The 24,460-nt window shown below is 40.0% G+C and overlaps 1 protein-coding gene across 2 annotated transcripts in view; it reads right to left on the bottom strand.

Moving 5' to 3' along the window:
• Positions 1–15,093: 15,093 nt before the first annotated feature.
• The window catches only part of PDGFD (platelet derived growth factor D), a 214,802-nt gene continuing 205,435 nt past the window's right edge, over positions 15,094–24,460 (bottom strand). For both annotated transcript variants that reach the window (XM_014860027.3, XM_014860026.3), the window contains exon 7: positions 15,094–17,746. In XM_014860027.3, the coding sequence (XP_014715513.2) occupies positions 17,621–17,746 (126 nt within the window). In that variant the 3' untranslated portion in view covers positions 15,094–17,620. The remainder of the gene's footprint in view (positions 17,747–24,460) is intronic.

The raw sequence follows: 24,460 nt of genomic DNA, 5'->3' as shown, positions 1-24,460 counted from the left end.
TTCCTAAGCCCTCCAAAAGAGGTTTTTGTTCTCTTTGGTCTGGTTTGGTTTAGTCTGTGGTATTCTTATCCCACTTCTCACTGTCTTTGGTCCATAAAAAGTAAGATGCTTTCTGTCAGTCTGTCAGAGCCCCAGATTCCTCCTTGTCTTCAGAACAAAACTGTCCTCAGAGTTGCCATCCAATGCCTATCTTGGGTCAGTCTTCCTGGGCCAACCTCCTCTCCTCTCTGGGCACAGAGCTCCTCACTCAGCTCCCCAGTTCATCCGCCTTCCTCAGAGCTCCTTCTCGCCTCCCTCCCACACTGTCTTCAACATCACCATCCAATGTGCCAATCCTAATTTTCACTTGACAGAAAAACACACATTCTATAAAAGCTATGTTGACAATAATTTCCCTGTGTTTCAAAATTTATATTAGATGGACTACTTTTCCTTAGTCAATTTTTAACCCATGTATAACAAAAGGAGTACAAACTATTTTTTAAAAGAAACAAAATTCACTTTTTACCAACAGTAATTTTCTTCTCCAGACAGGACATCAGAAAACCTGATAACCCAACTTTCCTTAATGGGTTGCCAACTCCCGTACACCTTTGGTCCCCAACCATTGACTCTTCTGGGATAATTTTAACACAACCACTAGCCTCTCTACAAATTAAATGCTTTTTCTTAGCGATTTGAAGGATGATTCCAAATCAATATAATTTTTGGAAGATTGAATATTTATCATTTCAGAGAATTTTTAAGCCACGTTTATATAAGAAAAATTGGTTGACTATGAAAATACTGATAGTTTAACACAACTGCATTTTATCAACAATACAGAAACACACTATAATCCTACAGATACAGTTTATCAGGAAAAATAACCCTGCTTTGTGCTTTATAGATAGCTAACCAGTTTATTTTCCTTAAAATGATGAGTACTATCCCATAGAAAAATTGCAACTGGTTGTGCAAAATGAGTTTTGAAGAAGGAGCATCTTTGAAACAGTGATGAATCACATAACTCGTAAGAAAAATGATCAAAGGACTCAAAAATAATTTTAAAAACTCCTGAAGCCTGGCAGTTCTCAAAAGAGATTTGAAACCATATTTTGTCAGACAAACAACTTCAGCATTCAACATTGTTGTTTCATTTTCTAACGGTGACTTTGAATATTTACCTTAACACGTTTCCTAGATAGATGACGAGCCTTACCATGGCCTGTGAAGTCAGAGATCATGCACACACACACACACACACGCACACACACTTAAAAGAATACCAGACAAAGAACTCTAGCATGTAAGCCACCAGATTCCCAAGACTTGACTTTTCCAACTTACCTTCTTCTTATGACTTCTAAGTCCTGTTTCCTGGCCTTCAGATCCATCACTTCATGAGGTCCCCAGCACAGGATTTTTCAGAAGCTCTCTGGCTTTTGTGACTTCCAGTTCTGCTGTAGAATTACAGCCAATGCACATGTTCAGGCAATGAATTCACCTTATGAATTTTAAAGTAAACCTGGAGAATAAGGTTATACAATAGTCACATGGTAAGGGCATGTTGTGAGGGAGTGAGCCACACACAAGACTGAAACTCAGATCTCCTGTGTCCCTGGCCCCACTCTGGCCTTTACTTCTTCTCTAACTTTAAGCTAGCCAGTTGATCTTTCTGTTAAATGTGATTTTTTTGTTCAATGCAAAGGAGAGAAAAATTCAATGTCCCTAACTGCCAAGACCAGTTCCACCACAAAGAAACTGGTGAGAACCCAGCTTCTGTAAGTTGTTCGACACTGTAGTAGGGCTCTCATTTTGTTGGAATGTGGTTTGTTATATATACTCACGTAGAAATGTAAATTTTTTGAGGAGTTTATGAACTACAGAAAATATAGTTAGTTAAAAGCTTGATTTTATTTATCTCAATGAAAGCTCTTGTGACATGAAGAGGAAAAAAAAGCAAGGAATTTTGTCCCAGAACCTATGGTTAGCCAAATTGAATCCTGAATGCAACATATCCGTATTAATTTTTGATAGCACATTATTGAGAATTTCCAAAGTCTAATGGTTTAAGCTGGGTTTATCTACCCTTCTTTAATTTTTGTTATTTCTGAAACATCACTTAACCAGGGAATATATTTTTACGGTTCATTGACTTTTCTGGTTAATTGCAGATTAACTAGAAAATGATTTTTGCTTCGAACCTTACTGAAATTTTTACTAAAATGCCCACTTTTCTGACAAAATACAGGACCTTTCATTCATTATTTAACAAATAGTGGTTGAGTGGTTGCTATCTTGTGGGCCAGGAACAGTGCTGGGCACTGGGGACACAGCTGGGAGGTTTGTCTAATTGGTAGTCAGACAGGACAATTTGTCAGTGTGATGCAGGGAGCTACAGGGTCTCAGCTATGTGACTGCAGTGCATGTCAGGGGATCCCAGAGGAGAGGGAGGTGTCTGTTGAGCCTGGGAACTGGAGAGGGGGAGACTCAGGAAAGAAGGACTCCTAAAGACAGGGAAATGCCGTATGTGAGGCAGAATTATATTCAGGAACTAATTCAGCATGTCTGGAGTGTGATAAGAGTCAGAAATGGTGAGAATGGAGAGTTATGCTAAGGAGTCTACTCTTTATCCTAAAGACCATGAGCATTGTGGGGGACTAGAATTGGCTACCCCAAGATATATCTCTTTGGCATGAAGATTATTTTGGACTGGTTACTTAAAAAACTTCAGACAGGAAAGAAACTCTGAAAAGTAGAATTTACTTACCCTTTGTTAAGAGACACTTACATTTGTAAAGGAAATCTCCATCTGTAAATATGTCTCCCTCTCTGTACCAGGAAGAAGGGGGGATGACCTTCTCTCTAGAAACTCTTATCAATGTGGAAGGCTAGGACTTAAATCTACATAATAATCTTACTCTTTTTTAATGTACTTGTCTGGTAACCTTCCATAACTGACTTCCCCCACCCCCAACATCTTCCTTTGTCTTTAGCTGAAGATGATATTTAAGGTGGTGGCTTCAGCCATTTTGGCAAGTTGCTCAGTTTGCCTGAGCCTCTCCCATGTATACATGTTATAAAGTTCTGTTTAATGTTCTCCTGTTATTCTGTCTCATGCGAATTTAATTTGTTCTCCAGCCAGAAGGACCCAGAGTGGGTAGAGGAAATGTCTTCCTCCCCTACAGCATGGATCCTTGTGTTTTAGGTAATGAAGTAATAGAATCAAATTTGCATCTTAGAATGATCTCTTTGGGAGCCTTGTAGGAGGTTGATGAGGGGAGGGGCAAAGCTAGGAGCAGGGACATGGTTTAGAGGGTATAGTAGTAATTCAGGCAAATATCATGAAAGCCTGGACTGGCTGAGGATGGAAAGGAAAGGCAGGATAGGAGAAATCTCCAACAGAGTAGCGATTTCTAAAGTGTGGTCCCATGACCAACAATATTAGCATCACTTGGAACTTGCTAAAAATGCTAATGATCAGGTTTCATTCCAGACCTATTGAATGAGAACTCCAGGGGCAGGGCCCAGTCATTCAGATTTAACCAGTCCTCCATGAGATTCTGATGCATCCTAAAGTTTGAGAACCACTGCTGCAGATTGAGTTGCAAGATTTGCTAATTAATTTGAGGTTAGAAGAGGGGAGTAGGATGCCTCACAGGTATCTGAGCATCTGGTCTGGTTCAATGGTTCGCAAATTGAAGCACTGAAGACACAGGGCCTCATGGTCATTGTCCTCAATATCACTTAGAAGTTTTAGGAGGCCCAGCTTAATCTGTAGTTTAAACTGTTCTTTCTCAAATGCACCCTAATTGTTTTTTGTCTCCAACATTCTATGAAGACCTCCTAATGCTGAATGTGATGGTCATTTCTAAATCCTCATCCTGTTTGTCCCTTCAGCAGCATTTGACACAATTGGCCACACATGCCTTTTAAAAATGCTTTTTCATTTATCTCCAGGACTCCTAGATCAGTGACACTGATGGCTCACTGAAATTAGGATAATTCAAGGAGGGTGTGTTTACAAACAGACTAATTACCAAGATATGAGTAGGATGTAGGGGAAGGACAGGTGGTAGGGCAGGAATTGGGGCCATCAGGAATGGAGTTGTCACCACCTTTGAAAATTTGAAGGCAGGAAGAAGTTACTGAAACTCCAGAGGAAATAGAATCATGTAGTACGAGCCAGCTCAGAGGGGAACAGTGACATTCTGTTGAGGGTCACAGCCATGGGGAAGCAATCTCACAGGGAGAAAATCAGGGGTATACATATCCTAACTCAGTGGTTCTCAAAGTGTGGTTCCAGACCAGCAACATCAGCATCTCCTGGGAACTTAAACATGCAAATCCTCGTTTCACCCAAGAACTGGATGAGAATCAGAAACTCTGAGGATGGGGTCCAGCACTGTGTTTAACAATCCTCGCAGGTGATTCTGATGCATTCTTAAAGTCAAGAGCCACTGATGTAATCTTATTCTCTTCTTTCTAATCTCTCGTTAGGGATCCTTCCTGTGAGCCAAACCCAACCAGAAGCTGGAGGGAACAGGAGTCAGTTCCATTAAGATCAGCCACTGGGGACAGAGATCCAGGTGGAGAATGCTGAAGAAAGCATCTGGATGTGCAAAGGCAAGATGCTCAGCACAACCCCACACGAGTCAGTTTTTCATTTTACTTCACTGGCTGTTCCTGCTCATTATCACTATCCCTTGACATCTTAATCAAGGATGCCCCAGAGTTTGAACTTCTTTTCTATTTACTCTCAACCCCGTTGTGATTTCACCCAGTCTCCTGGATTTAAATGCAACCTCAATCTATCTAACACTAACAGCCAAATCACATCCCCAGCCCCAACTCTTCCCCTGAACCCTGGACTGGCAAATCCAACTATTTGCTTAACTTCTCTGTGGATGGTTATAGGCACTCCTAACTTACCATGTCTAAAATTAGGCTCCAGATCCCCTCCCCACAGCCAAGCCTCCTCTTGCCACAACATCCCCATCTCAGTTAATGGCAACTCCATCAGACCTTTCACTCAGCCCCAAACCTTGGAGTCATCCTTGATTTCATCTTTCTTCTAACATCCTACATCCTATCCATAAGCAAATCTTGGCTGCTCTATTTTCCAAATACATCCAGGATCTGAGGACTTTTTACTTCACTGCTGCTCCTACACTGCTCTAGTCCACCACTATCTCTTGCTGGCGTTATCGTTGCATTAACCACCTCCTCATTTGTCTCCTGGCCTCTGCCGCCACCCCCTGCAGTCTATTCTTAACATCACCAGAGTTGTTTACATATGAGTCAAATCATGTAATTCCTCACCTCAGAATCCTGTGGAGACTTCCCGTATCAGCCAAGCTAGGTCATGCTGCAGTATCAGAAACAGAAACAACATCATCAGCTGTTACACAGATTTTTCTTTCTTTCTCAGGGTATATATCTACTGTGGGTCATCAGGGGCTCTGCTCAACATAGTCACTCATGGAACCAGGATGATAGAGGCCCTGCCTTGACATGTACTTACATCATCACTCCAGCAGTGGAAAGAGGATGAGAAAACATGCAGTGGCTTTTTTATTAATTTATTTTTTGAGGAAGACTGGCCCTGAGCTGACATCCATGCCCATCTTCCTCTACTTTATATGTGGGATGGCTGCCACAGCATGGCTTGACAAGCGGTGCAAAGGTCTGCACCCACGATCTGAACTGGCGAACCCTGGGCCGCAGAAGCAGAACGCGCGAACTTAACCACCGAGCCACCAGGCCGGCCCCACAGTGGCTTTTAAATATGTCACCCCACTCAGAATTGACACATTCCACTTCCACTCTCATCTCTTTGGCTAAAACAAGGTGCCTTGCTGTGCAACAAACCACTACAAAATCTCAGTCGCATGCAGCAATAAGCTTTTGTCATACATCTGCAGGCTGGCTGGGCATCAGCTGATCTAAACTAGGCTAGGCTGGGCGTCTACTTTAAGATGCAAGTTGTCTGGGGTAGGTCTATTTAACAGGTTTCTCAACCTCCTCCTAGAGTCAGTGGACATGCCAGGGCATGTTTTTTTCATGTGATGGCAGAAGCTCAGGAGGGCAAACCCCACTGGGCAAGCACACTTCGAGTTCTCACTTGAATCATGTCTACTTCCATCCTGTGGTCCAAAGCAAGTCATGTGACCACAGACACACAGCCAAGGGCTAAAGAAGCATACTCTGTCTACTGTGAAGCCAGGGCGTGGTTGTGGATGCAAAGAAGGGGTGAAGAATTGGGGCAAATAATCCAATCTATCACACATGACCACACCTAATTTTACGGGCAGAGAAATATAATCCTCCTGTGTACCTGAAAGAACTATTTAAAATATTTGATGAACTCCACTAAAGATCTTTAGTTGGATATGCCAAAGTCCTTACAATGGCCTAAAAGATTCACTGAAATCTGGCTTCCTCTAGCTCCCTAACTTCATCTCCTACCACCCAACATGGTTCATGCCTTTCCAGCCCTACACTAAGGAAGCTTCTACCTCAGGGCTTTTGCACTAACTGTTCATTCTGTCAGGAATACTCTTCTAGTAGATATTTGCATGGCTTTCTCCTTTATGTCCTTTGGGACTTTGCTTTAGATGAACACCTTACCTAAAATTGAATACCCCTCCACCACTGATCCCCTTTCCCTGCTTTTATATATCGGTAGCCATACACTTATTTCCTTCTCACATAGTATATGCATTTTTCTTATTTATCTGCCTCCCCTTATTATAAGCTCCACAGGGACAGGGATTTTGATCTGTTTTGTCCATTAGCCCCAGCACTTGTAATTTTGCCTGGCCTATAGAGAGGTAGGTATTTCATAACTTTTTTGTTGAATAAATGAATGAATATCCTGGAAGTTAACATTTTCATCATCAGAATCAGTTATTACCTTTCTATTTCAAAAGTTGCCTGAGGGATTCTGCTGCTTTCGAAGCCCAGTCCAGTCCAGTGTGCCTCGCTGGCACTGCCACATCAACCCAATTCTCGGTCTCCTCTCCAGGCAATGTCATTTGGCAAAGGTAGCTTTACAGAATGAATGGAAGACCTCAGAGCAGGTCAGGATCTTGTTGCTGATGTCATCCACTAAAGTCACTGGTTCTTGCATGGGGATGATTCTTTTTTCCCCTGCGGACATTTAGCAATATCTGGAGACATTTTTTGATGATCACTAATGGGGGAAGAGGGCTACGGGCATCTAGTAAGTAGAGGCCAGGAGTGCTGCTGAAGAGCCTGCGATGCACAGGATGGCCCCTCCTCCCCCCGCAACACAGACTTATCCAGTCCCAAGCATCAACAGATCCGAGCTTGAGAAACCCTGTTCTGAGGGGAGTGGAGAGGCCCTGGTTACAATGGTTCTGAAAGTTGCTTCAGATAATCACTGTTTTACTACCTATCAGTGTTAGACTGTAAGTACTGCAAGGGCAAGAATTAAGACGATATTATTCCTTGGCACATGCTAGTACCTTGTACGGTGCCTGAAACATATCAGGTTCTCAAAAAATAATTGTTCAATGAACTAATGAAAAAAGATGTCGTAGTAAAACACGAGATATATTCCAGACTCAGCATTATGATGATGATTAAGCTCTGCCTTGCTTCCTTCATTCTATTTTAAGATCAAATTTAAACCTATACTATTCACAACTCTGTGACTTTTAGTCTATTCTCAATTTCTATGAGAAGAAAAAGAAAAGTCACATTAGTCCCAGTCTTGTGCAAAAGCTCATATATTCTGTTAAAATGTCTGCTAAAGAAATATGTTTCCTCCTATGGATAAAACAGGAAATGATTTTAATCTTGTAGAATGTAATGGGGTGAGGCTGGGGTATTAGAATTCAGAGAAATATTTTTAGTTTGTTTTTGGATCAATAGTTGACCGAAATATTTCTTTTTTTTTTTTTACCCAGTTAATACACTTGCTGGTTGGTCTGGGCTCTTCTCCACTGCAGCCTTCCAATGAGTGCCAGCCGTCTTTCTCAGCAAAGCGAATTTGTTCATCTGTTTACGTGTCAGAGCTTTCTATTGCACTCAAGTGTCCGCACTTAGGTATGCGTGTATAGAGGGATGAAGAATTTGTCACACAAACCTTCAGCTTTTATTTATGTAATAACCAAGGTTGTATCTGGTGTTCTGGTAAGGTTTAACTGAGAAAAAATCAGTGCTTTTTTTTTAAACAAAATGAGAGTGTCAGTGGATAGCTAAGGTGATTTACTCTTACATATCAAGGGCACACTTTCCCAGGAGACCCAGAAGTTAACCTTTTTTAAAAAATAATAATAATAATAAAAAATGAACCAACCCCAGAATTTAGGATTTAGTAAAAGACTGTGTAAGTTTGAAGAAAACGACTAAACCTCCCATCCCCCAACCCTCCTTCTATCACTGTCTCCCCCACTGAGGCAGAAGATTCCAACATTCACGTAGGATCCTGGGCCTGGGTCCTTGGAGACATTCTAGACTCTTCTGTCTCCCACTATATTTAAAGCTTTGCTTTTCAAAATATCCTGAGACTGTCTGCTTCTCACTTCCTCTACTTTGGCCTTCCTGGATGAAGCCTCCTCTCTCTCCTGAGCCTGTTTCCTTAAGTGATCTATAGCTTCTCTCTCATTTTCCTACAGCCAATTTTCTATCTAGTGACAGATCTTTTAACAACTCGTCATATTTCATATTTCACTCCCCTGCTCAAAACTCTAAGGATGTCCCAACACACTCAGAATCCAAACTTCTAACCATGACCCATAAGATGCCCTACGAATTGGCCCTGTTTACTTCTTTCACCCCTGTTTTCTTACCATTGAGTTCCTTGTCCACTCCACCCTTACCCTCTTGCTGTCCACACCATCCCTAGCTTGTTTCTGCCTCAGGGCCTTTGTACTTGCTATTCTGTTTGCCTAGAATGCTCTTCCCCAAGATATTTCCACCCATTATTTCCTGACTTCTTTAGCTCTCAGCAAAAATGTCACATCCTCAGAGAAACCTTCCTTTGCCTAACTTGCTTTGTTTTTCTTACAGCACTTAGCACCGTATGAAGCTATGTATGTGTATATTTCCTGTTTCTACCTTGGTGCAAATTCCGTGAAAGCTAGAACATTGTGTGGTTCATTATCTTGTTCATTGTCCCTGTGCTGAATATTGTGTCTAGCTTATAGTAGATGCTTAATTATTATTAATTAAATGAATGAAGCTTGACGAGAATGTTCATTGATGCCCCCAGGGTCTATGCTTGGGGTTATAGGTGAGAAGGCTTTATGAAGAAATTCTTTAGTCCTGCCTCCTGTCCAATGACTTGGACAGATGGCATTACAGTGTGATTCAGGACATGGGTTGCAGAAGAACTGCCTGGAGTTTACTACTTGTTAACCTTAGGTAATTTACTTGAACTCTCCGTGCTTCACTTTTTCATCTTTATGAAACATAACGTTGCTTTATAATAAAAGCTTTAATTTTTCAATTTCATAAAACCAATTTATCAGTGGGTTATTATGAAAATGAAGTAAATACACGTAAGTTTCAGAAAAATTCCTAGCACATTGTAAATATTTAATAATTGAACACAATTATCATAGTCAATATCCATTATTTGCAGCTTCTGTATTTGCAAATTTGCCTACTCCTAAAATTTATATGTAACTTCAAAACTAATACACTCAGTGCTTTTTTGTAGTCATCGTGGATATGCACTGAGTGGTGAAAATTTTGAGTTGTCCAACACACACGTTCTCAGCTAAGGTTGACCAAGTCGACACTCTGCCCTCTTATCTCAACTCTCATACTGAAATAAGTGTCTTTTTCATGGTCTATTTAGTGCCACATGTTTTGCATTTTTATGTTTTTTTGTTGGTGATTTTGTGATTTAAAATGGCTCCCAAGTGTAGTGCTAAAGTCTTGTCTGGTGTTCCTAAGCACAAGAAGGCTGTGATGTGTCTTATGGTGAAAATAAGCTTCATTTAGGCATGAATAATAGTGCTGTTGGCCATGAATTCAATGTTAGTGAATCAATAATATATATTAAATAAGGTGTCTTTAATCAGAAACATTCATAAAACAGGATTATATATTGATCAGTCAATGAAAATGTTGTGGCCAGAGGCTCCCAGAAACCTAACCCTGTATTTCCCCCAGAAGCTATGATTCGGTATTCGCTAATTCAGTGTTTGTTGTGATTTTATAGGACTCAATTACCAGGCATAACAAGAATCAACTGTATATTTCTCCTTCCACTCACTAATCAACTTCTCCAGAAAGTGGTTTTCACTCGAAACCTCTATTTCATCACAATACTTCCTGCCAGAATATTTTATTATCTGACTCACATCTGCACCCTATGACATTCTCAGAACCCAAGAGAGAAATTCCGCCAGACCTCAGGACAGGGGGAATGAGGGACCCCCTCAGGACTCTCAGCTGCCTTCTGAGTGTCAGTGTCCTTCTTCCCTCTCTCCCTTTGCAGTTTGACCTTCTCTGGACTTTTTGGTCTATATGGAAGAAGAATGGCAGCCAAAGCCATTGAGTTTTACATCCTCCCATCCAATTAACTGAAGACAGACTGACTCTCTTCTTGGTTCCGTATATCCTGAGAAAGACTTAGGACCCAGGTTGGGTCAGGTGCTGCAACCCTGGATATTCAGCTGAGGCTGGTATGTGTGTGTGTGGTACTGTGACGTGTTATTGTGGCTGCAAGTCTGTGTGTGCTGTCTAGAGTCTAGAGATGCATTGTCTGATATAGTAGCTCCTGGTGATGATGTGGCTGTTTACATTTAAATGTAAATTAAATAAACTTAAGTAAATTAAAAAGTCTTCAGCCATATCAGTCACATTTTAAGTGCTCAATAGCCATATGTAGCTAGTGGCTACGGTATTGGACAGTGCAGATATAGAACACTTCCATCATCACAAAAAGTTCCACTGGGCAGTGCCACTATAGATAAAATGGCTTTTCCCAGAAGAGGAGTGGAGGTGGTGGGAGGGAGGAGTGTTTCTGGGCAATTACATCAGTACGTGTCGGATACATCTTCTCTGCAATGCTTGATAAAACGGGCCCAGTCTCCTTGGAACAATTTCTTCCTCTGGCGCTCAGGATATTTTTATACTCTTGCAATTGCCCTGTGATCCGTTTCCCCCTCAATCTTCACCCTCCCCAAAGTGACTCAACCATTCCAGTGGCTTTTGACAGCTACATGTTGATGACTCCCAAATTTACATCTCATTCTCAGACCCCTTTTCTGAGCTCCAGACCCACAGACCTAACTGCCTGCTTAATAATATTGCCAACTGGATACGTCACAGACCATTTGACATTAATATCTCACATTGAATTCTTGATCTACCCCACGTCTCCTCCTCGACCCAGGCCCCTCTATCTCAATAAACAGCATCTCTATCTGCCTAGTTTATGATGTGAAAAGCCTTGGAAAAATCCTTGACATTTTCCTCCATCTCATTCTCAACACCCAATCCATCCCTAATTCTGGTCAAATAAACAGTCAAATATTTTTCTAATCTAGCCACAATTTTCTTTTTCTCATTTATAATGCCACCATCTTAATGCACACTCTCCTTCCACTTTCCCCTGGCTAATATTTATTAAACTTTCTGTTCTTGCTCCAATGTCATCTTCGTACAGAATTCCTCCTTGCTCCCAATCTAAAGTCCACCTTTTAATGTCATCCCAAATTATGCTTTTTTTTTTTTTTGAGGAAGATTAGCCCTGAGCTAACATCTGTGCTCATCTTCCTGTATTTTATGTGAGATGCCTGACACAGCATGGCTTGATAAGCGGTGCGTAGGTCTGCACCTGGGATCCGAACCGGCGGACCCTGGGCCGCTGAAGCAGAGTGCGCATATTTAACCACTATGCTGCCACTAGGCTGACCTCCATCCCACATTATGCTTCTGTTTTTTCAAAATATAATGGATTATTTATTTATTTGTTTAAGATCTACCCTTCCCTCTCTAGTTTGATAAGAGCAGGAAACATAGCTGTTTTATTGTTTCCTAACTCTGTCAACATCTGGCCCAGGGCTGGGTACTTAACCAGCCCTTGGGTAAGTATTTGCTCAATTTTTGGAATGCATATTTGTGAGCTTTGTGAATATCTTTTTTCCTTTTCTTTGTGGTTATGGATGTCCTTCAGGTTCTGTTCTTCATCTTCTCACGGTTTCAGCTTTGCCACTATAAGGATGACTCCCAGTGAAAATGACGAGACCTGGCTCTTCTGAGAGATGTGTCTTCTTCTTTCAGAATTCGCCTCTCCTTCCTGCCTCCTGTTTTCCCAAGGGAATACTCTTGCAATTCTAATCCACATGACACCTTCCTCCAGAACACCCCCATGCCCGCACTACCGTCCTCATCCAGTCATTAAGACCTTTGAATCTTCTTGTTAACCTTTCTCACTTAGTCCATGCAAATAGCACCCCTTAGAGATTTGCAATGCACAATACACCTCTTCCCGTCTCTGAGGTCTCATTTCTGGCCCTACTGTCTCACCTCTACAACTTGAGGAGCTTCCTAATTCCTATCCCTACCCTCATCCTTCCTACAGATTGCCAATTTCCAAAATACAGAGTTGCAGAATTGTTCTGTTGGAAAGGACCTACAGAACATCTTACCCTCAGATTTTGTGAATGAGGAATCACAGGTCCAGAAAGTGGCAGACTTGTCACTATACCCAAGGGCTTCTAACTTTCTCTCTGGTACTTTATGACACTTGCAGCCCCCACTATGCTCAGAAGCCCCCATGGCTTCCTCTTCAACATGTCAGAAAGTAAACTCCTTTGCTAGCCATCCGTGTGAGACTTTGTGTAACCAGGTGCTTACCTACTTTTGCAAACATACCACCAATTGTTCCTCTATACATTCCTTTCCTTTTGGCCACTTGACTGTACTCTCTATTCTCTGAACTGCCCACATTCACCTTACTATTTTTGCTGGGGGATCTGTATTTTTTCTGTTTATCTCACCTTAAACATCTTCCTCTAGTTTCATCTTCTGTTGTGGATCACGGGTTTTGAACCCCTAAGCATGCCTGGTACATAGTATGTTTTAACACATTTTGTTGTTGAATGAATAAATGAAATATTTAATTAGTCAGTTTTCCCCATACTGGCTATGGCTACATTTCCTTTGATGGAAGTCAATAAATATCCACCACCATATTCTGAAGTTTGCACCAAAATGGACAATATTAGGAAATACTCACTTGACGTGTTCAACTCTTAAAAAGCAGTGATTTCTTAACAGTTGGCAATTTCACCCTATTAAATGCTCACTTGGGATACCATGCATTTGCTCTCTTGATCTCCTGAAATGACCCTCACCTCCTGTGCCTCCCCAAAACAGACATCAGTCCTGATTCTCTCTGACTTGAAGATGGGTGGGTAGAGACTGGTGAGAAAGATAGGGAATGTGGAAGTCACAGGGAGAAAAGGAAAGACAAGAAGATACTAGAAGAGAATTTTTGTTGCCATATGGCCTCAACCAAAGATATAAGTTAAAGATGGTGACCCAGAGGCTTTAGTTCTTAAATGAGAATTTGTACGACAGGCATTATTTAAAATAGAAATGGGATACAAGAGTGATTTTAACATTCGGTTCCTGGCCACTAAACCTGGGAACCAGTATCCAACAGTTTAAAATAATTAGAAAGTCAAATGGTTTTATCAGAAAATGAAGATTTCTTGGCCCATAACTTGCTGCACTGAGTACATTAACCTTTATTATGGACTCAGCTCCATTCTCTTCTAATGTGATCTGGTAAAGAGTTTTTAGAGATCTCTATAGCAATGAAATTTATTTTAAAAAAGAAACAAATTAACTTGCAAATTCGGAACTGTAAGATGTTCAGCCAGCATAAAGTCTTAAATTAAGCAGTTAGTTGCTTATCCATTGTTGATGTCTATTATATTTGGGAGATAGCCCAGTGTCTTACGATAAGTTTTGAAGGGCTGTGTAGTCTTTAGCTAGATTTTTAAGAACAACAGAATTTGAATGAATGTCAATAAAACCAGTCAATTATAAATATTCTATTTTCTACCATATCTGATCAGAAGTGTCAATAAGCAAAATAGTATTTTCTAGGATTTCAGTCATGAATACTAATCCATGCATTTTAATTTAATGTTCTACCAGAGGACCCTAGAAGAATACGAACAATTTGGACATCTGTTGAATTATTCTTTGAGTAATTCAGGATATATGCACATTTCTGGAAATTAACTAAAATTCTTAACCTATTTGCATTAAAATACTGTTTATATACATGGCTAGTATGATTTTTTACATAAAAACCCAAGTTATCTGAATTAACTACTATGCACAGCATTATTTGAGTCTTTCCCCATCCCTCCCCGACACCTTGACTCATACAATAGCTGGTATTTCCGATGGTAAAATTGATCCCTGCCACAGAACACACATCTCTCTACTCCCTTTCCCCAACAATCTAAAACCACTCAACTAAATAAAGTGGCAGAGTTTCACCCAACATTGTGCAGCTGCTCTTCAGTCTCCAGTAGGATGATGATAAAGACTCAGCTATAAGCAAAGCAAAAGTTCTTGCAGCGAGAAGAGCCCTCTTTACGCTTTGTACCACCCCTCCCAAGTCATAAACCAAATTCTATAGGAAGGGAGCCCCTAAACTGGTCCTCCTGAGCTGACAACACTGACCCACCAGCTGGGGTGTCCGTCTAGATAGGAAAAGGGGCAGACAAAAGAGAAAGTGGTCTGTGATGTTACTGATTTCAGGCCCCCAAAGAAGACAGAGGCTGTGAACTCTCTTAAGCGAGGAATGTCATGGGAAAATATATTTCATTAAAAGGCCTGTGGGGAACAAACAGTCAAACAAAGAAGCAACAATAAAACAACAAATAACAAAACCCAAGTCCGCATTGTGCCATCCAGCTTGAGGAAAGGGCCAGGGCAAAAGCCTGTGATCAAGGAACAAGGTTTGCGTTCTTTCAACATCCTAAAACCAAGCCCTCAGAAATCACCCAATCTTGTCACTCCAAACAACTGTGTGCATTTGTGAAAGCAAGCTTATAACACTGTACACCTTTTAAAACTGCCATTGAGTACTAAATAATGAAGTAGTTTTGTTCAAAAGCGGTATTTATTTTTCATGAAGATAAGAGGCATATTACATTTGCTATAGACAAGACTATGACAGGAAAAAGCTGCTTGTTACCGATATGACAAAAGGACATAAAAAATTCTACTTATGAAAGTGTTCTGCCCTATAAGAACATATTGAATGAAAGGCATTATTCCAGGTGAGTGAGCTGTGCCGAAATGCGGATTTATTAGGGTTTGTTTTGAAATGTAATTTGTACGGCGAGCTTTTTATTCCTTTGATGGCAATGAAACAGATTTATTGACTACGTGTTGAAAGTGCAATAGATAACAGATAACCAAGGGAGAAGTTTTAATAAAACACTCAGGAAAGAAGAAAGAAAAGTGAGGGAATATGCCTGCTTACATTTCAGCTAATAAATAAAAAGTACAGATAGGGCTTTAACTGAAAACCATCCTGGTTATTGCAGCCTGGAAGGTTTATTGAAAATGAAGTAGAACACTCTAATTTTTCACACTTACAGCTCCGAGGTGAGCTGAACAAGCTGGAGTGATGTAACATACATTTTGATTTGGATCCAGGAAACTGATGTTTTCATGGGAAACCTGCAAGTGGTCATGAAGGGGAAGAGCGGTTCCTGTTATGAGAGTGTCCGCCTCAGCTATTTCTGATTTTGGACAATTGAGTACTTAATTTTACCACTCACCCCCTGAGGTAAAAACACTGGACGTTTTTAGGGAAGTTTTGAAAGTCCTTTAATAAGCATACGTCTTTCATTTCCAAGAGCTGGGAAGAAATGAGCTACTAAGGATAGTTGAGAACTTGGTCCTGAGAGCACCATGCTTAGAAATCCAAGTATATTTAGGCCACTCCCCTGACACTGGGACTTAATGAGTCCCTGTCACAAACGCCTCACTCAAATTGGTTGTAGTCAGTAGAGCCCTGGACTCCTGGAAGAAATCAGCTCTCCTTCTTTTCTCTCAAGGCAGGAAGAAAAATGTGGCGCTCTCTGAGCAGCCCCTGGGCTATCTTGATTTCAGAGTTGCTCTCTTAAGAGTCTTGCTTTGCAGACTGATGAATCACTTCCTATGCCTGGAGGCAGTCTCCTTTCCAAGAGACATGAAGGAGCCAGGGAGGAAAAATTACTCTAAACACCAATACCAACCATCAATGCAAAACCAGGTTTCTAGCAGTAGAACAGGGCCGAACTCGAGCTCCCACCACTTGTAGTGTCACTTCTTCGAACAAGCTCTATAGATTTAGAAAGAATGAGACCCCAGATCTGATTTCACTTAGTTCAGAAACAGGAATGCAGAGTGGTGAGTGAGTATATGATTAGGGATTTACATCAATAAAATTGGTTTGTTTTAATACACAAAAGCTTTTAGGTTATAAATATTCCTTGAGGGCTTGCCAAATATAAAATGCCATTGTAAATCCATGTCTGTATATTGAAGAGACAGGAACACAAAAGCAAGATACATAAAATTAATTGGCACTGTTTCGAGAGTTTGAATCCATTATCAAATATGGATCCTGTCAAATATTCCATCCAATTTCTAGTTATGTTAATACTTCGATGCTCACTTTTTTGACTTTCAACTGCCTCAATCTTTCAATGAACACTGTTTTGACAGGCTCATGTAGACTCCCCACGCCATTCTCCAAAGGAGTTACTACTGTGGAGGGATGTTTGGAAAGGAACAATTCACAATTCTGCTACAACTTATAAACTGTCTCTCGTAAGATTATAATAATAAACTTTCTGAGAAACTTCTTTTGAGACAGGTGTTAAATGAATTAGCACGCCTCAGCAAGATACCTAAAAAGAAGATTTAATGACTTAATTTCTAAGGCACCTATATTACTATGGCATGCTTTTGGAGACAGGTGATTATTGTCTAAATAGGTAAGTATGTGGTGCATCTTATGGGAAAAATGGTTATGTTTGTGCCTTTTTCTCAGAAACCATATTTTTCCTTTCTTATAATTAAGATGTATCCGTAAGAAAAGCCCATCTATTGGTTTTTAATATCCAAGGCGTTTTCTTGAAAAGAGCAAGATCCAAAATTCTTTTGTGATTCCAAATTTAAAAATAAACAAATTAATTCTTCCAAATTTTCCAAAAGCATGTTTCATGTATATAACATGTCTCCTATTTTGTGAAAAGATTTTAAGGGTCTAAATAACTCAACCATATGTAAGCTCTGGTGTACCTGGTTATATATACTGAATAAACCATTTGATCTATTTACACATAGACATGGGGATACATATATATATTTGTGTGTATATATATATATATATCCTGAGACACTATTATTAAATGCAATCCTATATTCTTGGATATAGAAGTTGATGATACACCTTTCTACTTGTCACAGCACTAACAAAGCTAGGTTGAAACTCAGCAACCGCTTGTATTCAATGCTTTGCAGGCTAGTAGTAAGTTCGGTTGCTGGTGGGAGAAGGGTCTCTTGCCACACCCTCCTTAAACTAAAGGCTCTTTCATGCTTAACGTAAGTATTGTATGTGCACATTCTTTTATCGAGGTGGTCTTGAGCTGCAGATACAATCACACCGCTCATGGTGATCCAGCTGGATGTCAACGAGAGCCATGTGCTTTGCTCTGCTCCTCCTCTTGAAATGGCCAGGTTCAAACTTTAATACCTAGGACAAGAAACATATTTGCTGTTAGAAAGCCCCTGGAGTTTAACTCAACTAGATAGCACTTATTCTCTTTCTGACAACTAGTTCTTAACCCTTTGAGAATCCAGCGAAAATTATGGGCTCACTATTAGAAGGTACATATGCAAATATTTTTACAAGCCATCATCAATTCCTCGAAGTAGAGGGGTCTAGTGATCCCAGAGTAATGCCTCCTGCAATTACCTACCTGCAGTACCAAGATGACCTCAGGTGTCCTAGCAGGTATTTACCGATGGCTTTCTAAGGGCCTGCTTTGTGCCAGGTGCTGTCCCAAATACTATCATAAAGATTCTTCTGACCAAAGGATGTGTTACAGAAAAATACAATACCAAGCATATTATTATCTCTGTGGACAGGACAATGAATAAAGTCATGAACATAATATGCCGGTATGGCTAAATGTTTGATTGACATAAAACATTTTGCCCTGATGCAGGTCATTAGTGGCCATAAAAATATGAAAAGGTGTTTGTGTTCACACACACTTGTTAATATATAATACCTTTTACAATTCAAAACAAATCAGGCTCCACTAAAAGCTTTGTACATGAATACCTGTGTATCAATACAGCATTTCTTAAATTAATAAAGTATATCCTTAATTTTTTAAATCAATAAGTTTAAACATAATTTTTTAAATTAGTAAGGTTAAGTAGAAGCTAACTCTTCCCGCTGTGGCCTTCATCGAAGTCAAACAGTAGCAGCACACGCACAAATGCTCGGAAAATTACATACTCGCTTTAACATACACTATATAGTCAGTTTAATCGCTTCTCTTCTTCACGTTCTTAGGTTCTGATTAGCCTTTACTTTTGATCTTGTTCTATTCTCCTTTCAGACTGTAAACTCCATCACGGCACCATCAAACAATTATGTAGCATTTTACAGTTTTCAAAGAACTTGCACAGCCGCACTATTTCTTTTGCCCTCAGGTGAACCTTGTCACCCAGTAGAGGAGACGTCTTCATTCCCATTTTGTAGATTAGGGAATTGAGACTCTAAAGGAAGCTCAGTGCCTTTTGGACCCAGGAGCAGGGCTTTTTCCTCTAGGCTCCTAGCACACTCTGACCCAATGCCTCTCCAATGTGCCTGTGATTTCCTTCTGTGTCTCAAAAGTGTGTTGGGCCCCACATGTGAGTGGGCGTGGTGACCTGCTACACTTTGCTTGGTATACTTTGGTCTTAGATGAAGGTTAGACATGGTGAAATCTTGCTTTCACATCTGTATAACTTTTCACGGCTTCCCCACAATTCTTTACAATAAATTATATTCTCAGCAATTTTCTCATCCTCACATTACCAGTTTGAAGTCATAAACAAACCAAAACCATGTCCTAGGAAAATAGGCCCAGAGTCCTCAGTACTCATGCATCATAGTATGTGCACCCACTTTACTTTAGTATCTAGCCAAGCTGTTCCATAGGAGTTCCAGGGAGGAAGAGAATGAATCACTGTATTTGTTCAATGTTCCATCAAGCTAGGGCGCCTGGACTCTGCTAACACAGAATGGACATGGAGTCCCATTTGTAGCAGAGCTTCAAAAGAAGATTAATGAGTACAAAATTGGGGGGAAAAATAACATCCTAAGAGAGTTCATGAAGAATGCGCAAGCCTCAAAAGTATTTGATATCGGTAAAGCTGTCCAAATGCCTTTTTTTTTTTTTTTTTTTTGCTGAGGAAGAGTGCCCTGAGCTAACATCTGTTGCCAATCTTCCTCTTTTTTTGCTTAAGGAAGATTAGCCCTGAGTTAACATCTGTGCCAATCTTACCCTATTTTTTTGTATGTGGGACACCTCCATGGCATGGCTGGTGAGTGGAGTAGGTCCATGCCCAGGATCTAAACCTACAAACCTGGGCCACAAAGTGCAGCATACAGAACTTTAACCACTCGGCCCCTGGGCCAGGCCCCCAAATGCCAGTTTTGATAGCTAACTGATACCTTTTTCTCTTGCAATTTTGCCATACTTACAATATGTATCGCACACTCTCATATGATGTATTATGCATTCTTTCTATTAATTCGATTATAAGCACTCTGAGGGCAAGGAGAGCAAAAATAATCACTTACATTATTGAGTATTTACTAGATGCCACACACTGTTCTAATTGACTTGGCAAATACTAACTTACTTCGACTTCACTGCAACACTATAGGTACCATTAGGTACTTTCCTAATTCTGTCCATAGATAAGGAAAGAGAGAGATTATGTCACTTGCCCAAAGTCACAGAGCTAGTAACTGGTGGAACCAGAATTTGACTCTGCGTGGACTAGCTCATGCCCTTTTCTCTGAAATTGAAACTTTTGTCTCTACAGCTCAGCAGTATATTGAGAACATAGTGGCTGCTAAAGAAATGTACCTGGGTGAACGTGATGGGTGATGCCACCAATGCAGAAGTATGGGGGTGTGTGTTCATGTTCTCTCCTTTTTACTTCCTCCCTGAATCTCCTCTATGCCACCTCCAACAAACACAGGGGACAAAATAAGCCAGGAAATAAAGCAAAGGCCAAAATGAAGTGGCCCATACTTTGGACCACTTTTAATCCTTTGCAATTTTAAAATAAAATTTAAAGTACTGAGAGCAGAGTTACAATGACATTTGCCTTTCCCTGCTCCTGTGTTCTCTCCTGCTGGGTGAACAAGAAAATAAATTTGTTGCTTCTCCATGAAAATATAAGTTAAAAAAGCAATGGCTGAAGAATGCATTACATTTTTGGGTATTAAATAGCCCTGCCCATGACAGATATAAAAGCCCTACTGTGCCATATTTGGGCAGAGTGCCCTGGAAGCAGTTAGAGACTGGCGTCCTACAGCTTTGCCAAGAATTTCTCCAATATAAATTAGCCACTATTGTCCAAGACTATCTCCATGTAAACTAGATTTAGGGGTTGGCAGAAGCAGAGAAGGGAAATGGTTCCTAAGAAGATGAGCATATGATATGTATCCTCTGTTTAAAGAAGGCCATCATGAGAGCCTAATAACTTGCAACGACTAGCATCTATAAATTCAGTGCTCTGTCGATTTGCTTTCTCATCTGACAGCAAACAAAGTGTGTGCTCTGGGATGAGAGCAGAGCCTGGGCAGTTTTTCTAACTGGTCTGATTGTTCGGGGATTTTCCCTGTGTTTTATATTAAGCAACATGAGGACAGTATATATGTGTTTTGCTGATAAGAAGAGAAAAATGAATTGGCAGACACTTTCCCAGACAAGACAGGAAAGCACTGTTTGAACAAAGTGGAAATTGGACTGCTTTTCTGGCTGATCACAGCACTGATGTTCAAAGCTTTCAGACCATGTAATAGTCTTAGGTTCAGGTACACAGCATTGAACAGAGGAAGAAAGCAAAGCTGATTTGAGAGAGCATGGAAAGTTAAAAGAAAAATGAAAAGCCTTTATCTGAAAAAGCAAACTGGCTGGTTATGGGTTATCTGGTCACCTTTAAAGGGAAAGAACTATTGAATTAATTACAGCCGCTGAAGGACACTTGCTAATAGGTGCCATCACAAAATGCTTTCCTATTTTCTGAGCTATGAGTCACAGCTGCAAACACACACACTGAAATAAAAATTCACTGAGGAGCAGGCAGCCATTTCTTAGCACCTATCAGTGAAAATGGAAATCTTGATGCCTCTCTACCACCTGGAAAACCACATGAAACCAGGCAAAGTTGACTTTTATTAAATGGAGAATGACAGTGTCAGTCGGTGTCTTACACAGCACTACACAAAGTCAAAGATGCTCAGTTTGCAATTACCATATCACAAACGATATTTAACTATAGTTACTCGCCTTGTTGCCAAAAAACCACTGAATGAATCATTGCCATAAAGCTGTTACAGTAATAAAACAATACTAGGCAGAGAAGCTATCTGTTGAGTTGGGTTCTTGTTTATTGACAATATAAAAAAAGGTTGTTAAGGCCTTGTAACAGTTTTCAAATTAATGGCTGACATAGGAACACAAGTACATATTTCAGGACAAATGCATTATATAAACCTGAATCATTAAGAGTTTATTTAAGATTCTATCCAACTTCTAAAGCAGGCAGTATTCAGTACACATATAGTTTCTTATTTTAAGAAAAAAAAAAGGCTTCCATATTTTTGCTTCCATTTTTACTTCTGTCATGCTTATAGCCTCTATGAAAAATGTGCATAGAGTTAAGATTTTTAAGGGCTAATAGTCAATCTTTCTGAAACCTAAGTGACTACAAGCAAAAATATTTTGAGAAGGGATAACATATTATTTTCTACCTGGATAGCTGCTCAACTTGCAGGCAATAGTCACAACAGAGGCTGAGGGCTGTCCTGGAAGGACTGATACCAAGTCATAAGACACAGCACTCACAAAGAAAGATACAAATGACAGAGTTCAGCAACGTTTTGCTGACAAGTTAAATTTGAAGGTGACCAAAGTGTGGGGGTACAGTTAGGGTCTATAAAACGCTCATGAAGTTTGAAAATGCAATACTGACATCTGTAGACATTAACTTCTAATAGAAATTTCTGTGAGCACTCTGGGGTTACCATGGGGGGCATTTAGCTGTACTCGTACCTTTACAGAACTAAACAGTTAAATGATTTTGACGGCACCTTAGAGGGTCAATGACTACATGTTCAGCCTTCCCATTGCAGAACACATAATGGAAGCCTAGCTGGGCACCAAATTTCAGAGCGTGGCATTGGCATTGAGTATCAGTCATGACACAGATGGGTCTTGTCTACCTGAGGAGTATCATGCCCCATGACAGGTTTGCTCAACTTCCGCAGGAAGGCCAGATGTGATGCTAGATCTAGAAGGGAGAGGATGTGAGCCTCTCGTAGTACTTAAACGGAGAGTCCATTCACTTGGTGAGTCATCAGGGCTGTAAGGAAGTCAGAACTCAGAAAGCTAGCCCATGCTCTTAAAAAAATTCCACCCACATCTGTTTATGCTTTACAATCTTCAAATGCTTTCATTCACCCAGTATCCCCAGGAGGTAAGTAGCACGGGTGTTATTTTTGATGAGTGAATCAACTTTTTATAGCAGTCTATAAACATCAATTGCTCCAGATCATATCTTTATTCTTTTGCATTTACCTAGCACTTCAACGTCCAATTTGTTTATATTCCTTTCACAATTTCAGTAAGATAAGATTTTGGGGGGTAGGATAGAGTGTAACGATTAATGGATATCATGTAATTTCACGTCTGTCTGGGAACTCCAAACTGTAAATTAGTGTGGGGATTATCTGAAGAAACCTGAGGCCCTGGGAGGTTTTAAGCAGCTGGTTCTAGGTGGTCTCTCATGTGGCAGAGCTGGAACCAGAATCCACATCTTCTCTCTTCTAGTTGTGCACTTTTTTCGCTCTATTTTCCTCTTTCTCATAGGAAAACAGAGGAAAGAGGAAAGGTCTGCAAGACAGCTGTGTCATGGTCTCACTCAAAGAAGGACAAAGGAGAGGAAGCAGGGAGACTCTATAAGCTCTAGAAATGCTATTTCCAGAAAAAGAACAGAAAAGAGATTTTCTTGACTTTTGTTATGGTTAGTTATAATTATTACCCCAAATCTCATTGCCTTTGCCATTGAGTAGAAACTCCTTGAAAAATTTTTTTTCTTGTCTCCTTGGTCTCAATTTGCAATTTTAGCTAAATTTGTTTCAATGACAGATGCTTAAAATAACGTAAAACCTAAAAGTACTATTGTTTGATCTCAATTCTGAAGCTCAACATTTTATTACCTCTAATCTTCTGTTTCATATATAAATATCTGCTTACATTTTCTAACTCTTAAACTTTAATAGAAAGCAAATAGTTAATATTAAATTCTACATTAAAATAAAAAGAAGCCTCTAAAGTCACTTTCTCATTTTGTCCAGAGACAGAAATAATTCTAGATGTTATAAGTGTGCCAGAAACAGAGATGGATCCAGGATTGTGCTGTTCAAAATGGTAGCCACTAGCCACGTGTAGTTTTTTACATTTAAATTATTTAAAATTAAGTAAAATTAAAAATTCAGTTTCTTAGTTGTGTTACGTACACTTCAAGTGCCCCATAATCACGTGTTGCTAGTGACCACCATATTGAACAGCGTAAACATGGAACATTCCCATCACTGCAGAAAGTTCTCCTAGAGAGTTCAGGAGGTTATGTCAACATCATGAAAAAATCATGAGACAAAGGACAGAGAAAATTAACTTCTTGTCTCTCTGCTGCTTCCTAAGTTTTTGGCTGTTGACTGAATGGACATAGCCAGGGGACCAGATGATGAATAACAGAAAGTATTAATTTAAAAGGTCACCATATTTCTAAGAAATATCCTATTCCTTCATTATGCATTATCAAGGAAAGATGAGAACTGAAACAATAGCATCTTCTATTGTCTACAAAATATGTTTTCTGGAGCCTCTCCTTTTTAAAAATCACTACCCAAAGTATCTTTTATATCCTATATATTCCAAGAAGCATAGAATGGTTGTTAGGAAAAAGGATACCTATAAAACTTTTTAGAAAAGGAAATACTAAAGATGATAATATGGTATTGCACAGTGAAGAATGCTCAAACCCCTACAGGAGAAGTAGCAGGACCTGTGAAAAGAGCAATGATATTAGCATCATTAGGAGCTTTATAATTTCTTGGATTTTATTCCTTAAATGTTGAGTATTGAAATATTTGTGGAGCGTCACACAGCTG

This window comes from Equus asinus, chromosome 20, assembly GCF_041296235.1.
Source record: "Equus asinus isolate D_3611 breed Donkey chromosome 20, EquAss-T2T_v2, whole genome shotgun sequence".
NCBI classification, from domain to species: Eukaryota; Metazoa; Chordata; class Mammalia; order Perissodactyla; family Equidae; genus Equus; species Equus asinus.
Note: the sequence above shows the minus strand (reverse complement) of the source record. Positions and strands in the feature narration are given on the sequence as shown.